We start from the raw sequence: 24,939 nt of genomic DNA on the forward strand, positions 1-24,939 counted from the left end.
CTGTCAGTTCATGCCATTCTGGTCCAGCACGTCCCAAGTCCTGATTGCCACTGCAACATGAGCCTCTCACCTTCTTTGCTGGGATAGGACATTGCCTAAAATATGCTCCTAGTCAGCCTTCTGTTCCTAGTTCCTCTCCTGATCGTTTCTCTGCCGTGCTTGCTTTCTTAAATGTAAGCCTGATTATGTCAGTTCTTACCTCGATGTTTTCATGCATTTTCATTGCTTCCAGAACATGGGACACAAGGCTTTTCAAGATCTGCCTTTGTTCTGTGCTGTATTTGATAATTTCCCCCTCCGCCTCTTAGCTACATCTATGAGGAATAGTGCAAATGTGTGAGACAGCTGTGATGCTTATTAATCAAGACATAAGTAAGCTCTTCTGATCATAGATGAATAGAAGAGAAATCTCATTTGCAATTTGAATTGAGTTCAAATTGTAAATAAAGCGTATCTAAAGCTTCATTTTTATTACCCTGTCCCTACCCCTACCCCCAGTGCTCACCCACCTAGGCTGCTGGCTTACTTCTGTCAATAATATTTTTAGAAATTTGATGTCTAGACAAATACTTACACTCTCTTTATAGTTCTCTATGTATTCTCTTGCTTTGAACTGCTTTTCCCCTTGACATTTACCCCTTGTCTATTACAGTGTTGAGAAAAAAGCATTTAGACAAATGTTTATATCATTTAGTCAAATAAGCTTGTCTTCTTTAAGTTCCTTCTTTTCGCACTTCCTATACTACATTAGTGTGGGCTAGGAGCAACTTCTTTGTAATATGGTATTTATTTGGCTCTTTTGCTTAATAACTATTATCATGCTTCCAAATCAGTCTATTGTGTATATAAGGAGTTGAGTTTTGTTTTGATTGGTTTGGTTTTGAGACAAGGTCTTGCTTTGCAGCCCAAGCTGGCTTTAAACTCATAGGAATCCTCCTTCCTCAGCCAGCTGAGTGTTGGCATTAGAGATATGTGTCACTACTTCTGTATTTGTAAATATTTTTGCTCTGAACTATTGTGTTTGGTAGTTGTAATTGCTACCAAACTTCAGTTTCCAGACAGAACTGAAGCTGACAGGTCTTGGGCATGGCCTGGTACCTCCCAGTCAGGTAGGAAGTCCCGTGTGGTACCATCTATTGCCTCTCCTACTGACCTGGTATTTCTGCCCTTGCTGGTGAAGACTGTAGATCCTTTGTGCACTTGAGTGTGCTTTACGGATCTTAATTAGGACTGTGAACAAATTATTTCATTAGCTTTCATAGTGTTTCTTAGTTGGGCAGGTCTGGTATTATTAGTGCTGTTTTTTCAGATGAGGATGATGCAGCTTGAGGTGATTGGGTGACTTGGCCTGTGCATGTAACTAGTGATCTACAAACCCAGAGTGGGGCAGGTTGTCAGGCTGCTGGCCTGTTGCTCTTTCTGTTGCTGGCCCATGATGGCTCTTAGCTGCACTCTGAGATACACTGGGAAGAGAAAGGTTGGTACTGTGTTCTTCAGATTCACTGGGACGGTTCTCTGCTTATGCTTGGTGTGAAGGTGTACAACATTAAAGTTCAGTGATAATTTTTGGTTTAACTCAGCATGGGTTCTGTATACTTTAGTGGCACTGATACTAGACATGGGTAGGAAGTTGCCCCCAGTGATAATGGAAATCAGAACTGCCTCAGCAGCACAGATTTATAAGGGAAAGCTTCACTGAGAAAGAAAAGATGAGATGTGGGTTAAAGCATGAAAAGGAGAGAGCTGAAGGACACACGGTCTGCCCCATATCGCTGGCCTGTGGCCAGGCAAGCTAGTCTCATCTTTATGGCCTCACTGGGGTGGACACGTGCTGGTAGCTCTGCTGGGCCACGAGGATGGTGGGGTTTTTGCTCCCATGTTTTGAGGACTCTTCCTGGCGTGAGACAGGGATTAGTGCTGTCCATCCTGGAGACACTGGTATCCCTTTTGTCAAGGTGTCACTGCACACCTCGCTGTCCTTGCAGAGGTAGTAAGAACAGGGAATAGGGTGGGATGTACCGCTACATCTTCAGGAGGGAGGGCAGTGAAAAGTGTCACACGGTCACCTTCACTGGGAAAAGTTACAGCTGGCGGCCTAAGAATCCCACTACTTTTCCCATGATACATTGAGTCAAATGATGTACTTACTGACAAAAATGTGTTATTTAAGAAAGCAATAAATAGATGAGGAGGTGTATTTTATGGTATAGGATTTTAGGGGGTGATGACTTTTTTTTAACAAGAAAAAGATTTATTAAAAAGTATATGTCATATATTCATGGGAGGATGAATTTGAGTTCTTGCTTTTATAGTGTCTTCAACAAAGGACAGTGAATTCTTAGAGAAAAGCCAGGAACAAGGAAAAGGACTTTGCATTTACGGGGCACTAACCTGTAGGAAGGTGCAGAAAGGTGCAGAAAGGAAGGTGCTCGGGGGCCACGCGCAGATCTGGTGGAATTTTCCTCGATGGCCTCCGCCAATGGAGTGCGGAGTTCAGTGCTTCACCTTTGTTCTTCCTGGTGGAAGGAAGGCACAGTACCTTTCCTTTGTAATTTCATGTCTTGATTTGGCAAACAAGGGGGGGCCAGAGAACTTTCCTGCACCCACTTCTCAAACTGCCTGAAGTCCTCCATATTTTGGAGGGGGGCATATTCTGTCCTCCTTCCTGGACTATTCCCACTCTCAGGGTAATTCACAGGCTTAGTTTAACTGATAGGAGGAGGAGCATGAGAAGGGAAGGTCTGCACTCATGCCTGAGAGTCCAGGCCAGCAGTGTACATCTTGACGAAGCACATCCTGTCACTGTCGTGCTACCTTGTGATCCACACCTGTTCTTCAGCCAGTGAACTGACCATGGGGACATTTGCCTCTTCTCAGGGCACCTGAGTGTGTGTGCAGCTTTGCAAGAAGAGTATGTGTGGAACTAGAGTCCGGAGGTCTTTGGGATCATCACACTTCCTTCAGAGTTTCCTTTTGTTGTGTCTGCAGCAGCCGTGTTTCATTGTGTGTATTTTTCTAGCAGCTGGTTTTCCCTAAGGGGACTTTAATGTGTTTAAGGAATTGGGCATGATTAGTATGTTAAGTCAAGGAAGTGCAAAATTAAAAAGGTGGACGGCTTTAGATATCACACATCAAGTTCAGTTTCTGAACTTGTAAATAACACCAGAGCAGCCTTTGTTCTGTGGGAGACGGTTGCCTGGCGTGCAGAAGCTGGGAAGGCAGAGTCAGAAGCTTCTGCCTTGCCTTGTGGTCGGGGCCGGTCTCTAACCGCTAGAGCCTCTCTTTTCTTATTTGTTAAATGTAAAGTAAAAATGCTTCTTTGGCATAATTGTAAGGATTTAATTAGAGAATATAAAGACTCTGCATTTTATCAAGTGCTATTATTACTTATTTTAATAAATATTAATTCCTGTATGGCAAGTACTTGAAACAGATGATTTCAATTCAGACTTCCTGTATTACCACAAGTATTCTGGCTAGACTTCTGAAATCAAGGTGGCAGTAGCTCTTCCAGGTGTTTTATCCATTTGACAGATAAAGAACCTTGGATGTAGAACGTCTGACTGCGTAGTGAGGCTGACTTTGAACCCACTATGTCACCCAAACTCAGTGATCTTCCTGCCTCAGCTCCTGAGTGCTGGGATTGCAGGCTTGCACCACTATGGTCAGCTGAGTCTAAGGAGCTTACTTGCTCAGGAATTGACTGTGGGCTGATAGTTTCTGATTTAAATCTCTTTTTCTTTTTGCTTTGCAGCTGTGCTGTCACTAATGGATAATTAGCGGAGGTTTAATACTAATAGCAGTGTGGATTATACTTCCAAGAAACAGAAATAGCGTTATAGACTAGGAATCAGGAGATCCAGACTTGATGTGTTTTTGTCTTATTTTTATTTTTACTTTTTTGGTGTCTGGCTCAGCCTGCCCTGGCGGTGAGGATGGCATGGCATGCGGTACCAGGGGTGAAACCATGGTTCCTGTGGTTGCCTAAGCTTGCCTAAGCAGGTGCTTTAAACCTCTGAGCTATCTCGCCAGCCCTCTTGGTCTTATTTTTAGATACGTCACTTAAATATGTTTATTAACTACATTTAAAATACTTGACTGTCTTTTCACTAAATAGTATATAAATATTTTTGTATGTGATCAAGAGTGTCTTACAAATCCTTACTTGATATTTCCGTATGGCTTGTGTTTGCTTTTAGTCATTCCTACACTGGCCAAGACTACAGTGTGCAGAGAAACACTGGGAAGATCTCTCTAGATCAGATTGACTCGGTAAGTGTCTTCTCCCCTTCTCCCCAGACCTTCGTTAAGGGAGGAAACAGATTTTCTTCAGAGATTTTTCAGTGATAAATGAGACAGAATGTTATTTTGTAGCTTCCTGATCACTTTCTCATGTCCCATGTATAGGATTTGTTTTCAACATAGGAAAACCAAACTTAACAGGAAAGTTATTTATAGTTTAATGAAACAGAATTCAATAAATTATTCCGAAAGCCGATCTTTTAAGTAATGGTAGCCAAATGGTACATGTTTACATTTGAGTACCATGTATATTTAGAAAAGGAGATATGGGAAGTAAATATGATAAGTTTGTTAGACAATCATAACGTAGTGTCACAGCCTGGTGACTCAGTGCGATTGGATCTTCTTGTAGTTGGAGGCCAGACTTCTGAAATCAAGGTGGCAGTAGCCGTGATTTCTTCTGGCAGCCACTTGTCTAGAGGTGGTGCTTTGTCTCCATATGGTCTCTTCACTGGGTGTGTGTATTCCTGGTGTGTCTTTGTCTTCTTATAAGAACACTAGTCACATTTAGTTCCAGTATCATGAGCTCACCTGTAACCTTAATTACCTCCTGAAGGATCCCGTTCTCAAGCGGACACACACTCTGAGTTCTCTATCCTTGTTTCCTCCTCCTTACGTCTACGTCACTTGTTCCCATCCTATTTGAAAAAGACTTCAGTGCTTCCTATAGCTATCTTTTATTTTGCTTTTTATGTATAATTTTATTTTCTTATATAAGAGAAGCCATGAAACATTTAAGCTTGTATATCCGATTTATTTCACTTAACATTACGGCATCAAGGCACATCCATTTTCCTACAAATGCCTCAAGTTTATATCATTCTTTATGGCACAGTAGCACTTAAACATGTCCAAAACCTTTTCCTTATTCACGTGTCTGTGGGTGGGCAGATAGGGCTTTTTCAAGATTTAGCTATTATAAATTGTCCTGCTAGAGTGCCATTAAGATACTTTGCTATACTTGGTTAGAATTTTTCCTTAATTTCTAATGAAGTTTGTACTCTTTATGCAAATGAAAATTAAGTAATACGTAAAATAACCTTTACTTAGACAGCTACCAAATTATTCACAGTAAATTTAAAATATCCTGCAATTTTAATGCCAGGAAATAAGAATTATAGTAAGGTTATTAGGGACAGATCAGAATGAACGGATTGTCTACTATTTGAAAAATTATAATCCAGTACTTGCAGTTAAATACAGAGTTTAAAAAAAAAAAGTGTATACGTCAGGAAAAGAAAAGCTTGTATAAATATTTTAACACTAAATTTGTTGAGACATCATGAGATTAATACATGTTGCCTTTGGCCTCTACAATTATAAGAGATCTTCCTCAAATAAGGTCCACAGTAGTGACCATGAGTTTCCAGAGGCTGATTAACACAGCATACTGCTCAAGTGTGTGCCCTTTTTTTTTTTTCCTCTTTTTTTGGCAAATTGTAGAAGCTGTGAAGAATGTCTCATCTCTTAATTTCCTCTAAACAGTTATTTCATCGCCAATTAAAATCCCTTCTACCCCCAACTACTCCTTTCTTCCCCATGATTTGTGATTATTTTATTGCATGAAGAGTTAGATATTAATGCTGTTCCAACACTAATGAGATGCTTTCCATGGGGAAGGTCCCATGGAGGAGCATAGTTGAATAGTAATTGATCTATGTTGTGAACATATGTTTAGCCTATCAGTTATGTTCTAGCCACTGAACTACGGATATAGAGGTGAGTAAGACAAAAGTATTCCTACTTTTGTGGACCTTATTTGAGGAAGACAGACAGCATAGCAAGTAAATGGCCACTGTGTATACTGTGGCAGTAACGCAGTGGTGATCACATGACTGATGACCTGTAATTTTTACAAACTGTTTATTTCTTTTTTTTCCCCATAATTTTATTGAGAGACAAATAGCAGTGAGACAGTTTCAAATCAAATTAGTAGGACAGTTCCAATAATTAACGCATTGCATACTGTCTTCCTAGTGGTTATTTGTTGTACAAGATGCAGACATGATATCCTATTTACAAACACTATTAGAACAAATCCTTCTATTCATTGAATTAAGAGAATGTAGCTATCTATCTATCTTAACCATTTTGAATACACAGATACAAAATGGTCATTCATCTGTATCCCCTTTTTTGTTTAGTTCCATCATTTAAATATAGGTGTGTGAACTCAGCAAAATATTCTAAAAGAGTCCAGTAGGCCATAATAGTATTGGGTCTTCTGCTTCATTGGAAATGTCAGAAGTGGTTGACCTGAGTCCTCTACAGCTCAACGTAACACCATGGCTTTACTTCTTATACTTCATTTTTATACTTTTCTGCTGGATGGTTAAGACTAAGATAAAGCAAGACCTGTGTAACAAGAATTGTAGTTTTTGTATCTGTTAAGGTCAGTCAAATCCTCTCAGGATTTATCCTGAGACCCTTGTACCTCAATTTGTAGATCCTTTATCAGTGTCAGCCATGTGGATGAGTCACGGCCATTGCTTGGCCAATGTGCTTTCTGTGAAAGCCTGAGAAAATGTTTTCTCTCCATGTGACTCTCCTTAGGCACACGCTACATCATCGATCACTTTCCTCTTTGGCCCCATAATCTCCTTGATCAGAAAATTTGGGACACAACTGAGTTACATGATGTTACAGTGTAGGTTCTCATATGTCCTGAGTCTTAATTGACCTTGGGAGGCTAGGGCCAAAATGTTGGCTATCCTTGTGACCCTCCTTTTTCTCTAATTTTGGTCTGCAAACTTAGGTCGTTAACCCTCCAGAAGAGAAGCTTATTGTTATTACTGTCCAACCTAGGCTGTTGAGCTTAACCTCATTATCTGTCTGAATATCAAACATCTTAGGCATAACATGGAACAAGTATTTTTCATCAAGTATTGATATTCTAAACTTTAAGTCCCTACAGAATATGATGAAAAAAATTTAAAAATTAGTATATATTTAAAAAATAGGAATAAACAATTATATATGTTTACACCTAAGTCCAGAAATCTAACTATATACAGCATTGTAGCAGGACAGTCCTGCAAGACTCCTTTTCCTATCTCCTGCCTTCATTCATGACCCCCTTCCTCTTTAAACAAACATCTACCCGAGAGACAGCTTGGCAACAGGCTGTTTATTTCTGTAGCACATTATTTGACTTTTCTTTTGTGTTCCACTTTAGATTTGATTTATTTTATGAATTGACCTGCTTCTTGGCAGTTGTGTTTTTGAAAATTTATCATCTCGGGGAAATGAAATCTTACACCTTTGCACAAACCTCTTCAAGATTACTCAGACGTTTTGAAATAAAAAAATGGAAATAACCCAAGTGTGCTCAGAGAGCAGATGTTAAAGAAACTGTGGTACATCCAGATCGTGAAGTACCATTCAGTAATTAACAAAGGACTTAGATGCAGTGACATGGGTGAATGTCATGGGGGTTATGCTGTGTAAAAACAGCCAACTTCCACATTTTATGTATTGTATGATTCTGTTTTTATAATCCTCATGAAATGATGAAACTACAGAGCTTGAGGCCAGGTTGATGGTTGCTGAGGGCTGGGGAACAGAGGCAGGGAGAGTGGAGCTGGGCAGAGAGAGTGGGGGGTGGCTCTAGAAGGGAGCGCGGTGATCTGTGGTGTTGGAACTGGTCTGCATCCTGCCTGTGGAGGATGTGCAAACCTGCGTGTGTAACACATCAGCCTCATGCACAGACACACAGAAGTGTGTATGTATAAGTGAAACTGAGGGTCTCTTAGAACAGTGGATTGTAGCAGTGTTGGGATTCAGGTTATGATACTGTACTATAGTTTTCCAGGCTTTTATCTTTTAAGGCAGCCAGGGTACACAATAGCTCTTGGTATTCTTTCTTATAATTGTAAATGAAACTATAGCTGTCTCCAAAGAAAACGTTTTTCAAACAAGAGGTGAAATAAATTTTAGTAATAATTTGTAAGATTATAAATAATTTATGAAGTAGCATTTAACTCCATATATTAAAACACTGCCATCTTTTTTTTTTTTTTTTGCGGAACCAGGGATTGAACACAGGCACTTGCCAGGGAAGCGCTTATTGCACTGAGCCATCTCCCCAGCCCCAAAACACTGTCATCTTACGAATTGAATATAAAATATTAGTAAGAAAAAGTCCACTTTCTGCAATCCCAGCAATACTTACCGTTTTTTGTTATTTCAGTTAGATGGAGTCAGAGTTGGCACTCATATTAGGGATCCTGGGTGTCTCTCTCCCCCATAACCAGAAGCTGTTTCTCCCATAGCTCTCGACTGTGTCCTTCCCTCCCTGCATGCGCCAGCTGCACAAGGCCTTGCGGGAAAATCACCACCTCCGGCACGGAGGCCGCATGCAGTACGGGCTCTTCCTGAAGGGCATCGGTCTGACCCTGGAGCAGGCTCTGCAGTTCTGGAAGCGAGAGTTTGTCAGAGGAAAGATGGATCCTGACAAGGTAATTGTGGAAAGTTAGAGCACTAGCTGAAATTTTAACTTAGTCTGGAAACTAAAGGCTCTGTTTGTTTGTTTGTTTGTTCATATTAGAGCCTATTAGTAGTACAGAATGATAAGCTTCATTTTGGGAAATGCACGTGCATCTTGATCATATTCAGCTCCATTTACCTTCTCTCTCCTTTTTCCCCAACTCCTCCTGTTCCACTCCCCAACCCACGTGTTTAGACCCCTTGAAAAAAAGTCTAAAAGTTCTGTCTTTTTAATACTCTTGGAAATTCTAAAAGATAAATGTGTCTGCAAGGTAGTTTAGGTCAAAAGGCAGTTACGTAGTAGGGTGTGCTAACCAAAGACTCAGGACAGATAGGGTCTCCTTTGTTGGTATGCAGCTGTTGGTAGGAATTGTAAGACTGAAATTGCTTCCTGTGTTGTTTCTGTAGGACTGTATGCACATACATAATGTTATGAAGGCAGGAGATACTGTGAACAGTTACAGTAAAAGCAGTTAAAGTGTGTTATACCGAATCTTTCATAGGGCATGATTATTAGTCCCTACAAAACTGATCATCTGTTTTAAAATTTATCTCTGGTATTTAGATTTTTCATTCCTAGTTCTGGCTTCTTTTCAGTCATGCTAACTAATAATATTTTATTTTGAAATATGTTTTCTAGCCCCTTTTATATGACCTCGTACTATGATGTAAATGCTTTATTTCTTGGCTTCTTTTTAATGTGAAAGGCTAATTAGGAAACATTTTATATATATATATATATATATATGTGTGTATATATATATATATGTAATGTATTTGGTTATTACAGGGTTTCACTATGCAGCTTGGATTCATAGTGTTCTTCTTTTTTTTTTTAATGTGTGTGTGTGGTACTGGGGATTGAACTCAGGACCCTGTCCTTGCCAGGCAAGCGCTTATTCTACTGAGCTATTTCCCCAGGCCCCCCCCCCTTTTTTTTTTTTAATGTGCATAGTGATCTTCGAACAGTGGTCCCTGCACTTGCCTAAGCAGGCGCTTTAGTCTGCTGAGCTCACTGACCCTGGAAACAAAGAATATTGATAAAAACATTTTATAGCAAACACCTTATTATGTTATTTGTTCTTTTGCTAGCATTTCCATAACTAAACACCAAAGCCTGGTTGGCTCATCCAATAGAAATCTGGAAACCCGAGCTGGAGGGGCTGGTGAAGTCGGTTTCTCCAGGGGCGCTCTCCTTGCCTTGCAGATTGCTGTCTTGACACAAGCCTTCTCCATGTGTCCCTGCAAACCCCATGTCTGACGGCTGACAGCACAGCTCATGTGCTAGGCTCCTGGTTAGCAAAGCTAGCTCTTTCCTTTCCAGTCAGGGAGGAGGAGCCCTCCTCCAAGAGGGTCTGGTGAGAACTGTGGCCAGAGGAGCCCACTTTCACCGGGGAGTGCAGGCTGCTTTCCTACCTCTGCCAGCTCCACACTCATTTTACCTGCAGGCACGCCTGGCACAACACCGTAATGCCCCACCAGGTGTGGGCTTCACAGCCTGGCCAGGGGACACGCAGAGCTGCAGTAGGCAAATACTTACAAGTTGGAGGAAAAGGCAGTGGTGTTGGGAGTAGGAGAAAGAAGTTGAGCTAGCATTTTTAGCTGGTTTGTGCTATAAACTAGAGGAACAAAGGAGAGGGAAGGGAAAAATCAGTGCCGCTGGCCAACGTGGGCCTCTCCTGTGTGTTCTGGTCTTTGTGGCTTGGACATTGTTCGCTGGTGTGTCTTCTGTCACATCTGGGGTGGTCTGGGTGTCACTGGGTTCCACATTGCAGGTTTTTAAAATTTGTGAAATTTTTTCTTATGGGTTATTTTGCAATATAAACATTATGTAAAATTTATATATTATGAGTAATTCCTTTGTAGACATAGCAAACTGTGTTTTCATAACCTTATTATAACAAATATGTTTTTTTGACCAAGAGATTGTTAAGTTACATTTACAAATCACTGGCTTTTGGCTATTCTGTTGTTATGTAGTCTATAAGTAAATTGTCATGTTTTTCTCAGTTGTTAACTTCTACAATGCAACTGAGTGATACTAAATTATAATATTCTCCTCAATTTAATAGCTATACCTGTCAAGTAAAATATTCAATTAAAGTAGTCTTAAGAGGCATAGAAAATACTATTATTAAAATGCTATTTATGTTTTGTAGACTGGTTGTGGAGGATATATATTAGACGTTTTTCCAGTGCTCTCAAAGACTTCGGTGAGAAAGAAAGTATCGTTGAGTAATGTGAGATGAGAAGGTTATGAGGTGGATCATGCTAGAGAATAAATCAGGGTTTGGAGAAGTGAATGGCATCAATTAATGGAGAGAAAACTAAGCAAAAATATACCATGCACAAGAGATGAAGGGAAAATAGACAGAAAATTTGTTCACTCTTCCATTGTTTGCTTCTCTGCTATAATTCTTCTGTTCATCCTTCTGTTGTTTTGTTAGCTGGTTTGGACATTGCTTTGTATTTGGTGGTTGTCGTTTAAAAAATAAAAGGTGAATAAAAGGAAATAAGGAGAAGAGATCTCATGCAGACAGGAGAGGACCAACACCAACAGTGGACGGGGGAAGAAGAGGAAGGAGACCTGAAAAGCTTTTAAGATGTGCTGTGTCTGTGGACCAGCTAGCCACAGTGAGTGTAATCATTGTATGACACCCACATGGACTAAAACAATAACAATCAGATGATGAGGAGAATGTGGGAAGGAGATCTAGAGATGGAGGGAGTGGGGGAGGGGAAAGGAACCATAAATAATGAAGATGCGTTATGTCCAGGTATCTGTTCCTTAAGACGAATGAAGCAGCAGGTATGGCAAACGTGAACAGATAAAAGAAATCTTAAAACAGTTCAATCTCTGCACTGGGGGGAAAAGCTCTGCTTCCACATTTGTCTTCTGAATTTACTTTCTCTGTACAGTTGACTACTGTTTTATTTGAATGCATGTTTTACTAGAAAATAAGGGATCCTAGTAGTAAAACACCTTTGTTTTTTCCTTTTTGAGACAGGATCTCACTGTGTAGTTCAGGCTGGCCTAGGTCTTGCTTTGTGGTTCAGGCTGATCTCTACTTGATCCGATCCTCTTGTCTCAACCTCCCAGAGTGCTGTGTGTGCCACCACGCCCGGCTCAATACCAGCCATTTGTAAGGGAGCAGCCTGTTGTTATGAATGATGTTAGAGCAAACCAGTTGTTTCCTCAGTCCAAAACACTAGGTTTTTAATGAAACTTTTCATTCTTAGGCTTAACTGTATTTAGCATGAATATTTATGATATATTAAAAGTTTAAAATGCTAGTTGGAAACATTTGCAAGTTGCAATAGGATTCTTAGGATTTGTGAATAATTCTATAAGAAATACTTGAAATTTTGAAAATTTTATTCCTTAAGTAATGTCTAAGATTTCTGAAATAAATGCACCTATGCTTTATGCAAATAAAATGGATTTTGTTTTATGTGTGCTTTTCTTAGTTGTAATTATAATTTACATACCAGTCTACCTGAGAAAAATCCTCACTGTGTATAAGAGATTAAATTAACCAAATCTTTATGTAAACCATGAAAAAACATACCTCTAAACTATTCTCTCACTTGGAACTTGAGTATAAATCACTTCAGCCTCTAGAATTAAATTGAAGTAGATAATTCATCTAATAAACTCAGAGCAATGTGTCCTCTCAATCATATTTCCTACAGTGTTATTACTCTGAATTGCCTTAACCTGGCTCTATTGGATATTAAGCACAACATAGATCATGCACATTTTATGTAGCTGAAATTCCTGTCCTTGTTGATAGCATATTTAAGATCCACTCTCTGTTGTTATAATTGGGTCAAGGAACGTTTAGCACTGTTTAAAAAGCTTATCTTTTGTCCCAGAATCTAGTTTGCATCATGACTTGGAGCAGGCTGATGCTGTTAAAATTGACTATCAAAGGATTAAATGTTTGGCTTATGAGGTGTAAGTATAGGAAGCATATTTACTGCCAGGGTATTTTTAAAGATGAGTGGATCTCAGTGTCAACATCATTTGTGAGTTTGTTACAAGGGCAGATTCTCTAAGTCAGGTACTGTGAAGAGGGCCCACAACTTCCACAAGAAATTAATGTGTAAGGATTCTTAAGAGCCACTGTTTTAAACGTCATTCTTCTAGAAATCTAAAGTGATTATTGGCCTATCCAAAGAACAGGCATTGAAGTTCCTCAGCTTTTATTTGTTCTTCTATCTGCTTCTGTTGGCCGTTTGACCATAATGTGCTATCACTGGTTGATAACCCACACATGTATTTGAACTCCTGTTACATGTCAGATATTAGTAAATACTAAAGGAATATGTGCAGCAGAGGTCTTCAGCTCACATACAGTAATACATTTCCAGTGTACTACAGTGTTGATCCCGTGATCCCTTGAGGAAGCTAGGCTGGGCTGTGGTACAGCTGGTGCTTTTTGCTTTTTAAATATCATTTTGTATGTGCCCAGTGACTCGCAGAAGGTTGGAAGGAACTGATCCAGAGCACGTGCTTGGTGTCAGCCCTGTCCAGTTTTGGTTGCTCAGTATGCAGACTCCATGGACCTAGGCGAATTTGCTGACACTGTTGGCTCCTACAGAATGTGTACAGCACTGACATACACAAATAGAGACAGTGGTAAGGAATCAAAGGTTCAGTACAGATCCTGACCAGTCATTTTTGGTATTCATAAAGAAAGAGAAGTTAGCTTGGCCTGGAATAATCGGTAAAGTTTCCAAAAGTAGAATAAACTTTGTGCTTGCTTATTAAAAGATTTCATATGAGATTTTCATACAGTGGAGAAGGATAAGGACAAAGAAGGGAATGAGAGACTGAATTACAGCAGAGCTTATTTTCTATAGATGTCCAAGAGGTGTATGTAGTGGAATGGATTCTGGCTGTCTTCTATGGGCTGCTGAAAAAAAAAAAAAGTTTGAAGGAGTCAGGAGTGGTGACATATCCCCAGCACTTAGGGTGCTGAGGCAGGCGGATTGGAAGTTTGTGTCTAGCCTGGGCAACTTAGTGAGACCAATGTTTGAAAATAAATAAGTAGAAGACCAGGATGTAGCTCAGTGTAAAGGTTCGATTCCCCAGTGCTAGGAAAAGCCAGAGAGGGACATCGGGGTTGGTTTTGAGAAACAGTTTGTAGAACAACATAAGGAAAGCATTAATACCTTAGGTGGTCCACCCAGGTAACAAAGTTAGAGGCTCCATTAGTGTAGGTAATGGGCAGGGAGCTGAACCGTCTAGGATCAGAGCAGAGGCCAAGTAGGTCTTGAATTCGGTATATATTTGAAATTTAATAGGTAGACATTTTTGTTGGTTGTTTATCAGGTTTTTTCTTCTTTCCTTACCTCTGTGATAGTTTCCTGAGTGTACACATGGTGAAAACATGGGGATGTAGATTTGAGAATCATTACAAAAAAATTAAGAGAAAAATTTTGGAAGGTAAATAAGTTGGTGAATAGAAAGTATACAGAGAGATTTAGAGCAGAGTAAACTTTGAGAAATGCCCACTGTTTGGAACACAGATGAAGGAGCCAGAGATAGAAACAGAATTATCAGATAAATTGAAGTAAAAGAGAGAAAATTGCAGTCTGGGTTCTGTCACTAAGAGAAAACTCTCAAAAGTAAGAGTGATGTTGTGTAGGGCCAGCCAGATAGCTCAGTGGACTAAAGTGCCTGCTTAGGCAGATTCAGGGACTGGGGTTCGATCCTTGGCATGCCTTGCCATCCCTATCTCTGGGGCAAACTGAGAGGGCAGTTGAGACTGGGTGTTGGTGGTGTGCGCCTGTAACCACAGCTCTTGGGAGGCTGAAAACAGGAGAGTCACTAGGAGTTGAGTCTACACAGTGCGACCCTGTAGATCTGTACTAAATACATAACATTAAAAAAAAAATGCTGAAAAAAGAGTAACGCTGTGTTTTCTGAACTGAGAAAAAAGCACAGACACTTTTTTTTTTTTAGGAAGTCATTTCTAAGAAAAGAGCAGAACAAAAGCCTGCTTTCCTGGTCTCACTGCCTACAAGAGGAAATGTGAGACTTTGCTCTGGGAATGTGAGACTTCAGGAAGAAAAGGGGTGGGATGTACTAGTTGGAGAAGGTGGCCACACCCAGGAAGGTGATGCCCAGGGCACACTAAGGGAGGTGGAGGATTTGTTGGCGATGACTGAGGAGACGGGCCCGAGGAGATGAAAGGTCAATGTGTACATATTTATAAGGTGACTGTTCGTAGTGTGAGCCCCCCCCCCCCATGGTGCTTCCTAAGTACGGGGACTGGCTGTGTGTCTCCTGCCGCCTCACACCTAGCACATGATGTAGTACCTGACAGAGCCTAGATACGCAGTAAAGTGGGGTGAATGACTTGTGTGAAGGGATCCGCAAGCATCTCTGTCTGACATGTGAAGGATGGATGGGAAATTAGAATTTGGTGAAGTGGCATTTCAGGAAGAAATGAATCAGGAAAATCATGCTTTGCTTGTCTTCCTAATAAAGTACAGTAGAAAGTAGATGAGACCAGTTACCAAAAGGATTTGGTGCAATTAAGTCTTAAGGAAAGTTGAAGAAAGTATAAAATTATACTTTCCATATGTATGCTAGGGCACTAATGATAAATAAAAGATGCGAAGCTATAGAATGGTTACAGTTCAGACCATTTACTTCTACCTAACATATGGCAGTACTATAATAATAATAATAATAATAATAATAATTTGTATATACTGTATTTTGTTATCCCTAAAATAGCCCTAGGAGATACACATTACTATTTCAGTCTGGTTTACGAATGAGAAGCCAGAACTGGGCCCTAGATTTGTAGTCAGTAGGGTCGGCTCTCCCTGGCTTTCTCTAGCAGTGTCTTAAGAGCAGAAGCAGAGAATGTGCAAGGCAGGAGCTGGCAAAGTAGGTATACTGCTTTAAATGATTTGTTTCTTATTTAATGCAGTCCCACACCACCACCATTATAAGGTATTTGCCTTCTTTTAGGGAGAATTTAACATGTTTTCCACAGGCAGATGACCGTACCTGGACGAGAGCCCAAGTTCGCATTTACTCCACACCCGGGGGCGAGGGAAGGAGGCGGAGGAGGCAGTTATTCAAGCTGCTGCTGGGCTGCACCTGTGGAAAACATGATTTAGAATAGAGGTTTTCAGCTCTCCCTTTAGTTACTAGAGATTCCATAAACTCATCAATAAAGTGGACCTTGCAGCAATGCCTGCTGAAGGGTTGCAAAGAATTAAGGCTGTTTGTGAAATACTGTGTAATCTTATAAAGTACTAAAGCAATATTAATAAGTTTTAAATTTTGATGAATGTATTCTATAATCGTATTTTTTCAACATATTTATAAACCTAATAATTTGTAGACACAAACCTTAGTTGAGAATAATATGACTATAATAAATGTTTCCTGCAAAAATAGCTTAATATTTGTCACTGTAGTTGAGAAACTTTTGTTTTTCAGTGCTGGGGATCAAATGTAGGGGTACTTTACCACTAAATTACATTCCTAGCCATTTAAAAATTTTTATTTTGAGGCAGAGTCTTGTTAAGTTTCCCAGGCCATGGTCAGACTTGAGGTTCACCTGCTTCAGCCTCCCTTGTAACTGGATTTTAAAGCTGATTTTAGTTGGTCCTCTTCATTTCCCTTCTGGAGTTGAATCCAGGGCCTCAGACACACTAGGCAGCCTTTCCTCCACTGAGCCATTTGCCTAGGCCTTCTCCTGAATATTTTCATACGTAATAGAGTTGTGTGTGTTAAGGGCTTATTTCCATGCTTTTTATGTCATCTAGAACACTAATTCTAGATAGCACAATAAAATAACTAATATTTAAATATCTATACATTCATTATTGGGGACCAGTGGACCCCATTCTCCTACAAGGTGTTCCAGCTCACAGTAAATAGAAAGAGCAAGAGACAAAATAGTGACCTGATGGGAATCTGCGATGGCTAGCCATTTGGGAGAAACAAAAGGCCACGAGACAGCCAGAAACTCGGTATTTGTTGATCACATGTGCATGGAAGAAGATGGTGAGGGGATTGCGGCTGGATGTGCTAGATAAGTGGCAAGGCAGGCAGAGCTTGTATCAGGTGGAACTGAGCATTCTTGCAAAAGGATCAGAAGAGCTGGATTGGACTGTGGTTAATGAGTAACCTGTTTTATAGTCACTTCTGGAAAGTAAATTTTCTGGAGTCACACAGGCCTTGGCTGATGCTCCCTCATATCTCAGCCTCACAGTGTGGCCCACTTCTTAGGGCTCAGCTGTGGCCGTTGGCTGGGAGCAGTGCTAGCCCGACATGCCACCCACTTGCTGTCGTGAAGACATGTACACAGCCAGCCAGATTCATTATTTAAGCTGGAAACCAATTTACAGAAATCACTTCAATATATCCTGCACTGCTAGCAAGTAAGCACTATCACATTTGGGTCTGGGAGAGGGTGATATGGCGGTCCTCCACATTATATTAACTTGAACAGATTTGACTCGCTCACAAATAGTCAAGAAACTTGCTAGTTGAATTTTCAGTAGCCCATCTGTTGGGTTAAGCCTGCCATTGAAGTAAAACAAGCATTATTATCCCTTCCCAACATGCTTCTTTTAAAAATTATTTTTAATAAATCCAGTTCCTTTTAGTATTTTATTTCAGATGTTTATTGATACTGAAATTATGTAAATAAGATGAAATGGAGAAGACATTAATTTTTTATGTCTGTGATGGTGAAAATTGAACCCACTGCCTCATGCACGCTGGGCAGGTGCTGTCACCAAGATGTGTCCCTAGCCCAAGACTTCAACTTTAACCATTCAGTTATAAAATCATTTAGCCAGTGAAACCTTGCAGATTATAATGATATATGAAAATGAAATTTTTACCAACTTATTAAATGTGGGTTAAAGTTTTGTTAATCTTTGTGGTGTTCTTAGGGGCAAACGTTACTAGAACTTAAAGATTCTTAAGAAGGTTTTAGCTTAAGATCTCCTGGAGTTTGTGCTCTTTTGCTATGACTTGGTGGAAAATGTGGCTTGTAAATTCCAAAATGGGCCAGAGTTCTGAGTCCAGGGATTCTTCTTTGGAAGACCTATTAACTTCAGTATGTCAAAGACTCAAGGTATGGGAAATTACATTCTGGTCTTTGTTTATTTAGCAACGTATAATGTGCTTATTACCCATCTTTGCCTATACACTTTTATTGAAATTACTGTTATTACTTTTTAAAAATCATGCTGAGCCATTCTTCCAGTTAGTTTTCTTCTGTCTAAAGTTGGATTTCATTTTATTTTAGAAATAACCAAACATCTGTTTAGTACCTATATTATTTACATTGCTCCTTACGTAAGAGAACGTAAGTGTCCATGGTTGTGGGCACCAGAATGGCTGTGCTTTTAAAGTGCTGTTGCTGCTATGTGCAGCTCAATCAGAAAGTATGACTCCAAGTTGGTGAGGGATATGGGGATGCCTCCTCATGGAGGAGTCAGGTGCTTACTGTGTGGGCTAACAAAAACATCTATAAGGTTTTTAAAGTTGAGAGTAGGTTCAGAGAAGGAGACACAAACTCTGGTTAAAAATTTTGAATGGGTGGGTGAATGGATGAGGCACTCAGGGAAGTACAGTGAGTTGCTTTTGACTTGGGATCCCTAGAGTAGGATGGTCTTTCTTTCGTGTTACCATGGAGATTCGGCCTAACCCGTCTTTTTCCCAGGGAGGAGTTTAAGGAATGTATTTCATTTGTCCATTGAACAAGCTTTGTTGAATTTCTGCTATATCCCAGATAATATTCTAGACACTACAGGTGTAGCAGTGAAGAGCATAGACAGAAATACCAGCACTTAGGGGCTCCCATTCTGGTGGGCGAGAGAGAGTAAATTATATGATTTATTACTTGGTGATAGCTACTGTGGAGAAAAATTTTCTGGGAGAATATAGAGAATGCTGGGTGATGCCTGAGTATAGGTGTGTGTTTGTTTTTGGTGTTGCTGGGGATTTAACTCAGGGCTTTATGCATGCAGGGCAAAAGCTACCACTGAGCCACACCCTTTCCCCCTGAATATAGTTTTAAATAGGGTAGTCAAGATTGAACTAAAAATGTGGTATTTTAGCCACAACTTGAATTTTACATAAGAGCTCTGAGCTTCATAGTGTTATTTATCATATGTGAGCAGGATATCAATGAATGGTTATCAGTGTTCACTATTTTACAATGAAGAAAACTAGGCAAGGTAAAAACTGACTCTTAGGGTTGATTTTGAGCATCAGCTTAACTGCATGAAGAAACACCCTGTGTCTTAGTTACTTTCTCATTGCTGAGCTGCAATAGCTGATACCCACATTTGAAAGAGGGAAGGTTTGTTCTGGCCACAGCTTGTAGAGGCTTCAGTCCATAGGGCTGGCTCTAAGGCATGTAGCATTGTGAGGAGAAACAGGGCATGGCAGGCAGGGTGGGCAGGAAGCAGGGTGGGATCGAGGGAGTAGGAAGGATGCCCTTCCACGCCACGTCCCAGTGACCCACCTCTTCCTACCAGGCTTCACCTCCAAATGTCACACCCAGCTGTAAACTCATCAGTGTATTAACCTCTTACTACATGCCCATCATCCTGTTACTCCCAGAAGCCCCACTTAGGAGTGCATGAGGCCGTGGGAGCACTCTAGATAATACACTGTCACAGTCTGTGAGGGTGTTTGCAGAGGAGGCTGACCTGTGAATGGGTGAACCCTCAGGTGGTAGGCTTTCCCTAATCAGCTGGGGACCTGGCTGGAGCACAGACTTTGGAGAAGAGGTGGTGTGCTTTCTCACACAGAGCTAGAGCACTCTTCTGGTGCCCTCAGTTGTCAGAACTCCAGGCTTTCTGGCCTTTGAACACTGGGATTTATACAGCAGCCTTAAGTTCTTGGGTGTTGGGCTTCAGGCTGAGATTGATTGTGTCAGTTTTCCTATTTCTGAGGTTTTTAGACTGAGCATTATTCCTGGCATCCCAGGAACTCTAGTCTGTAGATAGCTTGTCATATGACTTGTCAGGTTCCGTAATCATGTGAGCCAAAAATATGTACTTAGTTAAACATAAACCAGGACATAGTAACGTTTACTAGTGTTTTTACTATAACTCTCTGAGACAAATACAATCTCAAAGTAATTCAAAAGATACCAGTGGAGTCTTTTTTCCTTTTCTAGGGAATGTCCCATTTGCCGTAACCTTAAAGAAGGGCTTGGTTCCTTCTGTTTGCTGATGATGCATGTGCTGTAGTTGACCTTTTTTCTTAATGTGTTGCTCTTAATTCATCACAAAATCCTCAAGCCTCCATTATGTGCTTTGAGCTTCACATCCTCCTTCTGTAGTGATACTGCAATGTCTGCAGGCACACTTCAGCCTGGTCGTGGGCATTTCAAGGGTGTCAGCACTTTGGGACACTGTTTTTTGCCCCTCTTGCTACCTTATCCCTTGCAAAGTTTTGCCCAGCACTTGTGAATCTAGGCGTTGTATTTCTATAGTTCGTAGTTCGACTACAAAAACTAGAGTCAAGGATTTCCAAAAAGCATCATGTGAAGCATTCTCTGTCTCTCACTGTTATCTCCTACTATTATTATTGAATTTATGGACCTTCTAGGAATAGTTTTAAAAAAAATCTGTCTTTATTAATGGGCCTGTTCTGACAAGCCAACACTTAAACATTATTTTAACACAATTTTATGATGATTATTTTCTGCTATAGTTTCATGTGTTTTAATTATTAACTTATTGATTATGCCTTGAGGCCTTTTACACAAAGGATGCAATTTGAATAATGCTGTAGTAAAGCTGTTTAATCTCTGTTTATAACAGTGTTATATTTTATTCCAACTAGTAACACCTTTCTATGGATAGCATGGCCTGTTTCGCTTATCATGTTAAAAGCCAAGCTTTAATGCAATATGTGATTTTAAAAAACATTATTATAATCTACCTGTAGTATGTAGAAATTTATTACCTACAGGAAAGGAGGAAATTGAACTTACTGATGTGGGGAGAGGAGTCTTAATGTCAGGAGATGGCCAAATGGAATTGGTGTCAATACTCTGGGAGTGAACTAGATTTAATTTAAGCTACTATTGGTAAAAGCTGAATAACCCCCCCCCCCAAGATGTCTGTCCCATAAGGCCAGCCCCAGTGTTAACCCCTGTGCAGGTGCTCCTGCCCATGGTCTCCACATTAGCACCCCTCTCATCACGACTAGGCTTCAGTGTCTAAATAACAAGGACTCCAGTGGGAAATTTTTGCATTGTCCCTATCCACCTCGGTACATCATTGAACAGTGTGCTCTGCACCTTGTCTTTATTCAATACAATTCCTTGAAAGCAACCTAAATAAGTTAAGTTGTTGGTTTTCTTTCATAAAAGTTCCAGAATATGCTCTTTTGTTTTTTTACCTTATATTTAGGTGTGGTTGTTATAATAAAGGCATAGGTTTTTTATTTTATTTTACTTTAAAAGTACAGTGGATTAAAAAGTGTTATTAGTCTTTCAGGGAACTTTTCTAGCCAGATAATTTGCTCTTATGATATTACCTAGAAAATTGCTTATCCTTAGAGCAAGCAGACCATGAATGTCATACTAAATGCTTAATACTGTTTTCTCTTTATAAAGATAAACCCAAATTCTAGAAAAACATATTTTCTGTACTGTTTATAGGGTTTATGTACAATGAAGAAAAAAAAATCAAAAAGGGATATATTTTGGGTTATTGACAGGGGCAAATAGGGTAAAAAAATATTCTTCTTAGAAACACACTAATTGGTTAAAAGAAAGGCATTTAGAAAAGATGGTTGATTCAGAGTAAACTTGTCTTCTGCCATGGTTAAGCCTTTTGGAGGAATTTTTAGACAGGAATGCCAAAATTTTTTGAGTTTTACAGCATGCTTGGTACTTTATATAAATATTCTCATTTAAATATCAGGAACTCATAATAAGGAAAGCGGGTATTATTATTTGAATTTTGCCAAGAGCATCCTGAAAATTCAGTGAATTTTCTAGTAAGTAGAAACTCCAGAATCCTATGATCTTTCCAACTATTGCATAGGCCATACTACATGATATGCTTTGATGTTATTGTCTTCTTCACTTAGATGAAAAAAAAAACAGTACCCCCCCAAAAAAATACCCAAATAAGTAATGTTGAGCTTATCTGAATTAGTTGAGGCCTGACTAAAGTAAACCTAGCACAGGCAGGCAAAACAAAGCAAAAACCCCACCAAAGTCAAATCATCCTCACTTTTTTTTTGGAACTGGGGATTGAATTCAGGTTCTTGCGCTTGCCAGGGAAGCAGTTATTCTACTGAGCCATCTGCCTGACCCCTCATCCTCACTTTTAGAAAGAAATGTCTGGTGTTTTTTTTTTTTTTTTTTTCTTTTTGAGACAAGGTCTCCCTAGACAGTACAGGCTGGCCTTAAGTGCACTTTATAGCCCAGGCTGGTCTCAAACTCACAACACCCATCCTGCTTCAGCTTCCCAAGTGCTGGGAATATAGTTTTATAGGACTAGAAGAGCTTGTTTCATCTGCTCCTCTTTTGTGCCATTTTACACACTGTGACAGAGAAAAAAGTAGACACAAGGTAAGTGTTTGGACCTCAGGAACCATAGTTCATGTTAGACTGGTGAATGTATATTTTATAATGATACAGTTTTTAAAATTACCTTCCAGGCCATATTTTGTCAGATTGGGTATTTGGAAATCTTTTACATAACTTAGTAAACACAGTGTCCCTGGTAAGGTAACTTAGTTCATTAGTCGTCATATAGCATGAGGTAGGAAGTGGTAAGTACAGCATAAGGTGGGCCAAGAGTTGAGTAGTGTGTCCCCCAGGGAGCTCAGAGAGCTTCATGGAGAAGTTGATGTTGGAGTTGCCCTCTGAAACTATGGCTTCGCTAAAGACAGGAGAAACATTCATTACTCAAAAAGGTAAGTTTTATATTGACTCTTTTGTGAAGCTGGGAGAATGCTGTTAAAGCCAGTAAGCATATTCCTGCTGAATGCTGAGAAATTAGCGGTTGATTTCATTGTTGTCTTGTGATACAAAGAGAGAGATTTGAATATCAAAATGAGTGATTCTTTAACACATGTGTTTGGATTTCTCTTTAAATTGTCAGCTTACCAAAGAAAGTTGTTGGGCAGTACTGTGCTAAAATCTATCTAGAATTTATTTTTCTGTTAAATGCTAATCTTTAGGTCTCCAACAAATATAATTAAGACTTCTGAATTTTTGATGTTTCAAGAGAAATCTCTTGGGTTACCTTCCTGCACTGTGTCATGATCTGGCACTGTTGACAGTGGTTTTGCTGCAGTTGTACTTAGGACATCTTACTTACAAGTTGTACCTTTCTTAAAACTGTACATAAGGAGCCTCTCAGTTTAGAGTTCCCTCTGATTGATGTCACAATAACCATCTTTCTTCCTTTTAGCAAAGATAAATTTACTTGCTGATTTAAAAATGATAAACTGCTTCAGAAGAGCGCATGGGATAGATCCTAGTTAACATAGATGTCGCAGATATTCAACATAACTAAGGCAGTACTACGTTATCTTGGATAGTTCAGTGTTCCAGGGTGTAAGTTAGTGCATTTCTTTATCTCTATTTTATAGGTTCGATTATAACATAAATAGGTCTATTTATTCTGTATCTGTGTTTTACATCATATAACATATACAATCCTGTTCATGAGATATCCCACATTTAAATTTCCAGAATTGAGCTCACAGTCTCTGATCCTTCACCAGTCTTCCCCATCTTGGAAAATGGCAGTTCCATTGTCTGAGTTGGCTCAGATCCAAAACCGTAATGCACGTCGTCTTTGATGACTTTTGCTTATAGTACCTCTGCCGTCAGCATATTCTTTTATCTTAGCCTGTGATGCATTCAGTGTTGTAGTTGGGTCTTGAGTGTCCCCAAAAGCCTTGTGATATGATAAATGCTTGCCCCCAGATGGTGCTGTTGGGCTGTAGTGGATGCCTCTGAGCGCCATGCTTTGCTCTGCTGTGCTGCGCACCTCCACTGCTACCTTGCCTCAGTCCCAGGAGCAGCGGAGGCAGTTGGCTGGTGTAATCCTTTCTCCTTACAAACTGATTACTTTGGATATGCGTGCCATAAAGGAAAGCTGACTGCTGCTTCGCTTCTTACCATGGCACTGGCCCACACACTACCACACTCTCGTCTGGATTATTGCAGCAGCTTCCTAATTTGTCTCCTAGCTTCTGCCTTGGAGGATTGGGTGACTGTCATTAGAAGCAGAGTTCAGGGCCATGGTTTGGGCCAATATATCCCCTAGAAGGGGATTTTAAATTCCTGCAGTCCCTTCAATAGAGCCTTCTCTAACACTCCCTGGTTTTGTGCTCCCAAATTGAGAGGCGATCACTTTTCTCATGTGTATTCAGTTGACTAGAACACATGTAACATGAGCGCTTCTCAGGTGTGTCTCTGTGAATGTCTGATTTTTTAACTGCTTCTTGATGGGCAGTTGCCCTGTATATTCTAAATATATTGCTAATCTTAAAATAATGAGAATATAATGAAGTGCCTCACTACTGCAGTAGAGTGAACATAATTTCCTCTTTTTGAGGATTTAAAATGAACTTCAGGATTTGGAACTGCTTTAGGCTGATCATTAGGAACATTAATTATCATGGCATAGTACAGGAAGTGGTGGTTAGTCGAGATTTCTAGTTCAGTTGGTATCAGAAAAAGCAGTTTTTTCTCTTCTAAAATTAAAAATATTTTTAAGTGTTTCTAGTTATTTTCTTCTTTGAAATTTGGGGTATATAAAGTCACAGATTTATATTATAATAGCATATTTTATGATGGTGGTTGATGATAGGTTGTATTTAGTACTTTAAAAGGAAAAATTTAGTTATTGTATTTTATTTTGCAAGCTTCTTTTTTTTTTTACTTTACACGTCTTAACTTTTTAATTTATATTTATTTTCCAACCTTTAGACATGAAGCTCTTTCTGGTCTAGTGTGAGTATGTCTTTGGGCCATAATTATGTAGATTCAAAGGAGTGATGTAGCTTTAATTGTGCCCTTTAACTAGTGTACTTGCATATTAAACTCATTCTTGTCTCTGTGTACTTCCCTTTAGGTTCTTCTCAGACCTTAAATTACTAATCAGCTCCTAGGT

At 39.7% G+C, this 24,939-nt stretch overlaps 1 protein-coding gene across 2 annotated transcripts in view; it reads left to right on the top strand.

Annotated features, from left to right (window-relative positions):
• The window catches only part of Prim2 (DNA primase subunit 2), a 299,963-nt gene that overhangs the window by 192,780 nt on the left and 82,244 nt on the right, over positions 1–24,939 (top strand). For both annotated transcript variants that reach the window (XM_004623185.2, XM_023701874.1), the window contains exons 9-10: positions 4,200–4,272; positions 8,574–8,759. In XM_004623185.2, the coding sequence (XP_004623242.1) occupies positions 4,200–4,272; positions 8,574–8,759 (259 nt within the window). The remainder of the gene's footprint in view (positions 1–4,199; positions 4,273–8,573; positions 8,760–24,939) is intronic.

This window comes from Octodon degus, unplaced genomic scaffold (assembly GCF_000260255.1).
Source record: "Octodon degus isolate 3935 unplaced genomic scaffold, OctDeg1.0 scaffold00001, whole genome shotgun sequence".
NCBI lineage: Eukaryota > Metazoa > Chordata > Mammalia > Rodentia > Octodontidae > Octodon > Octodon degus.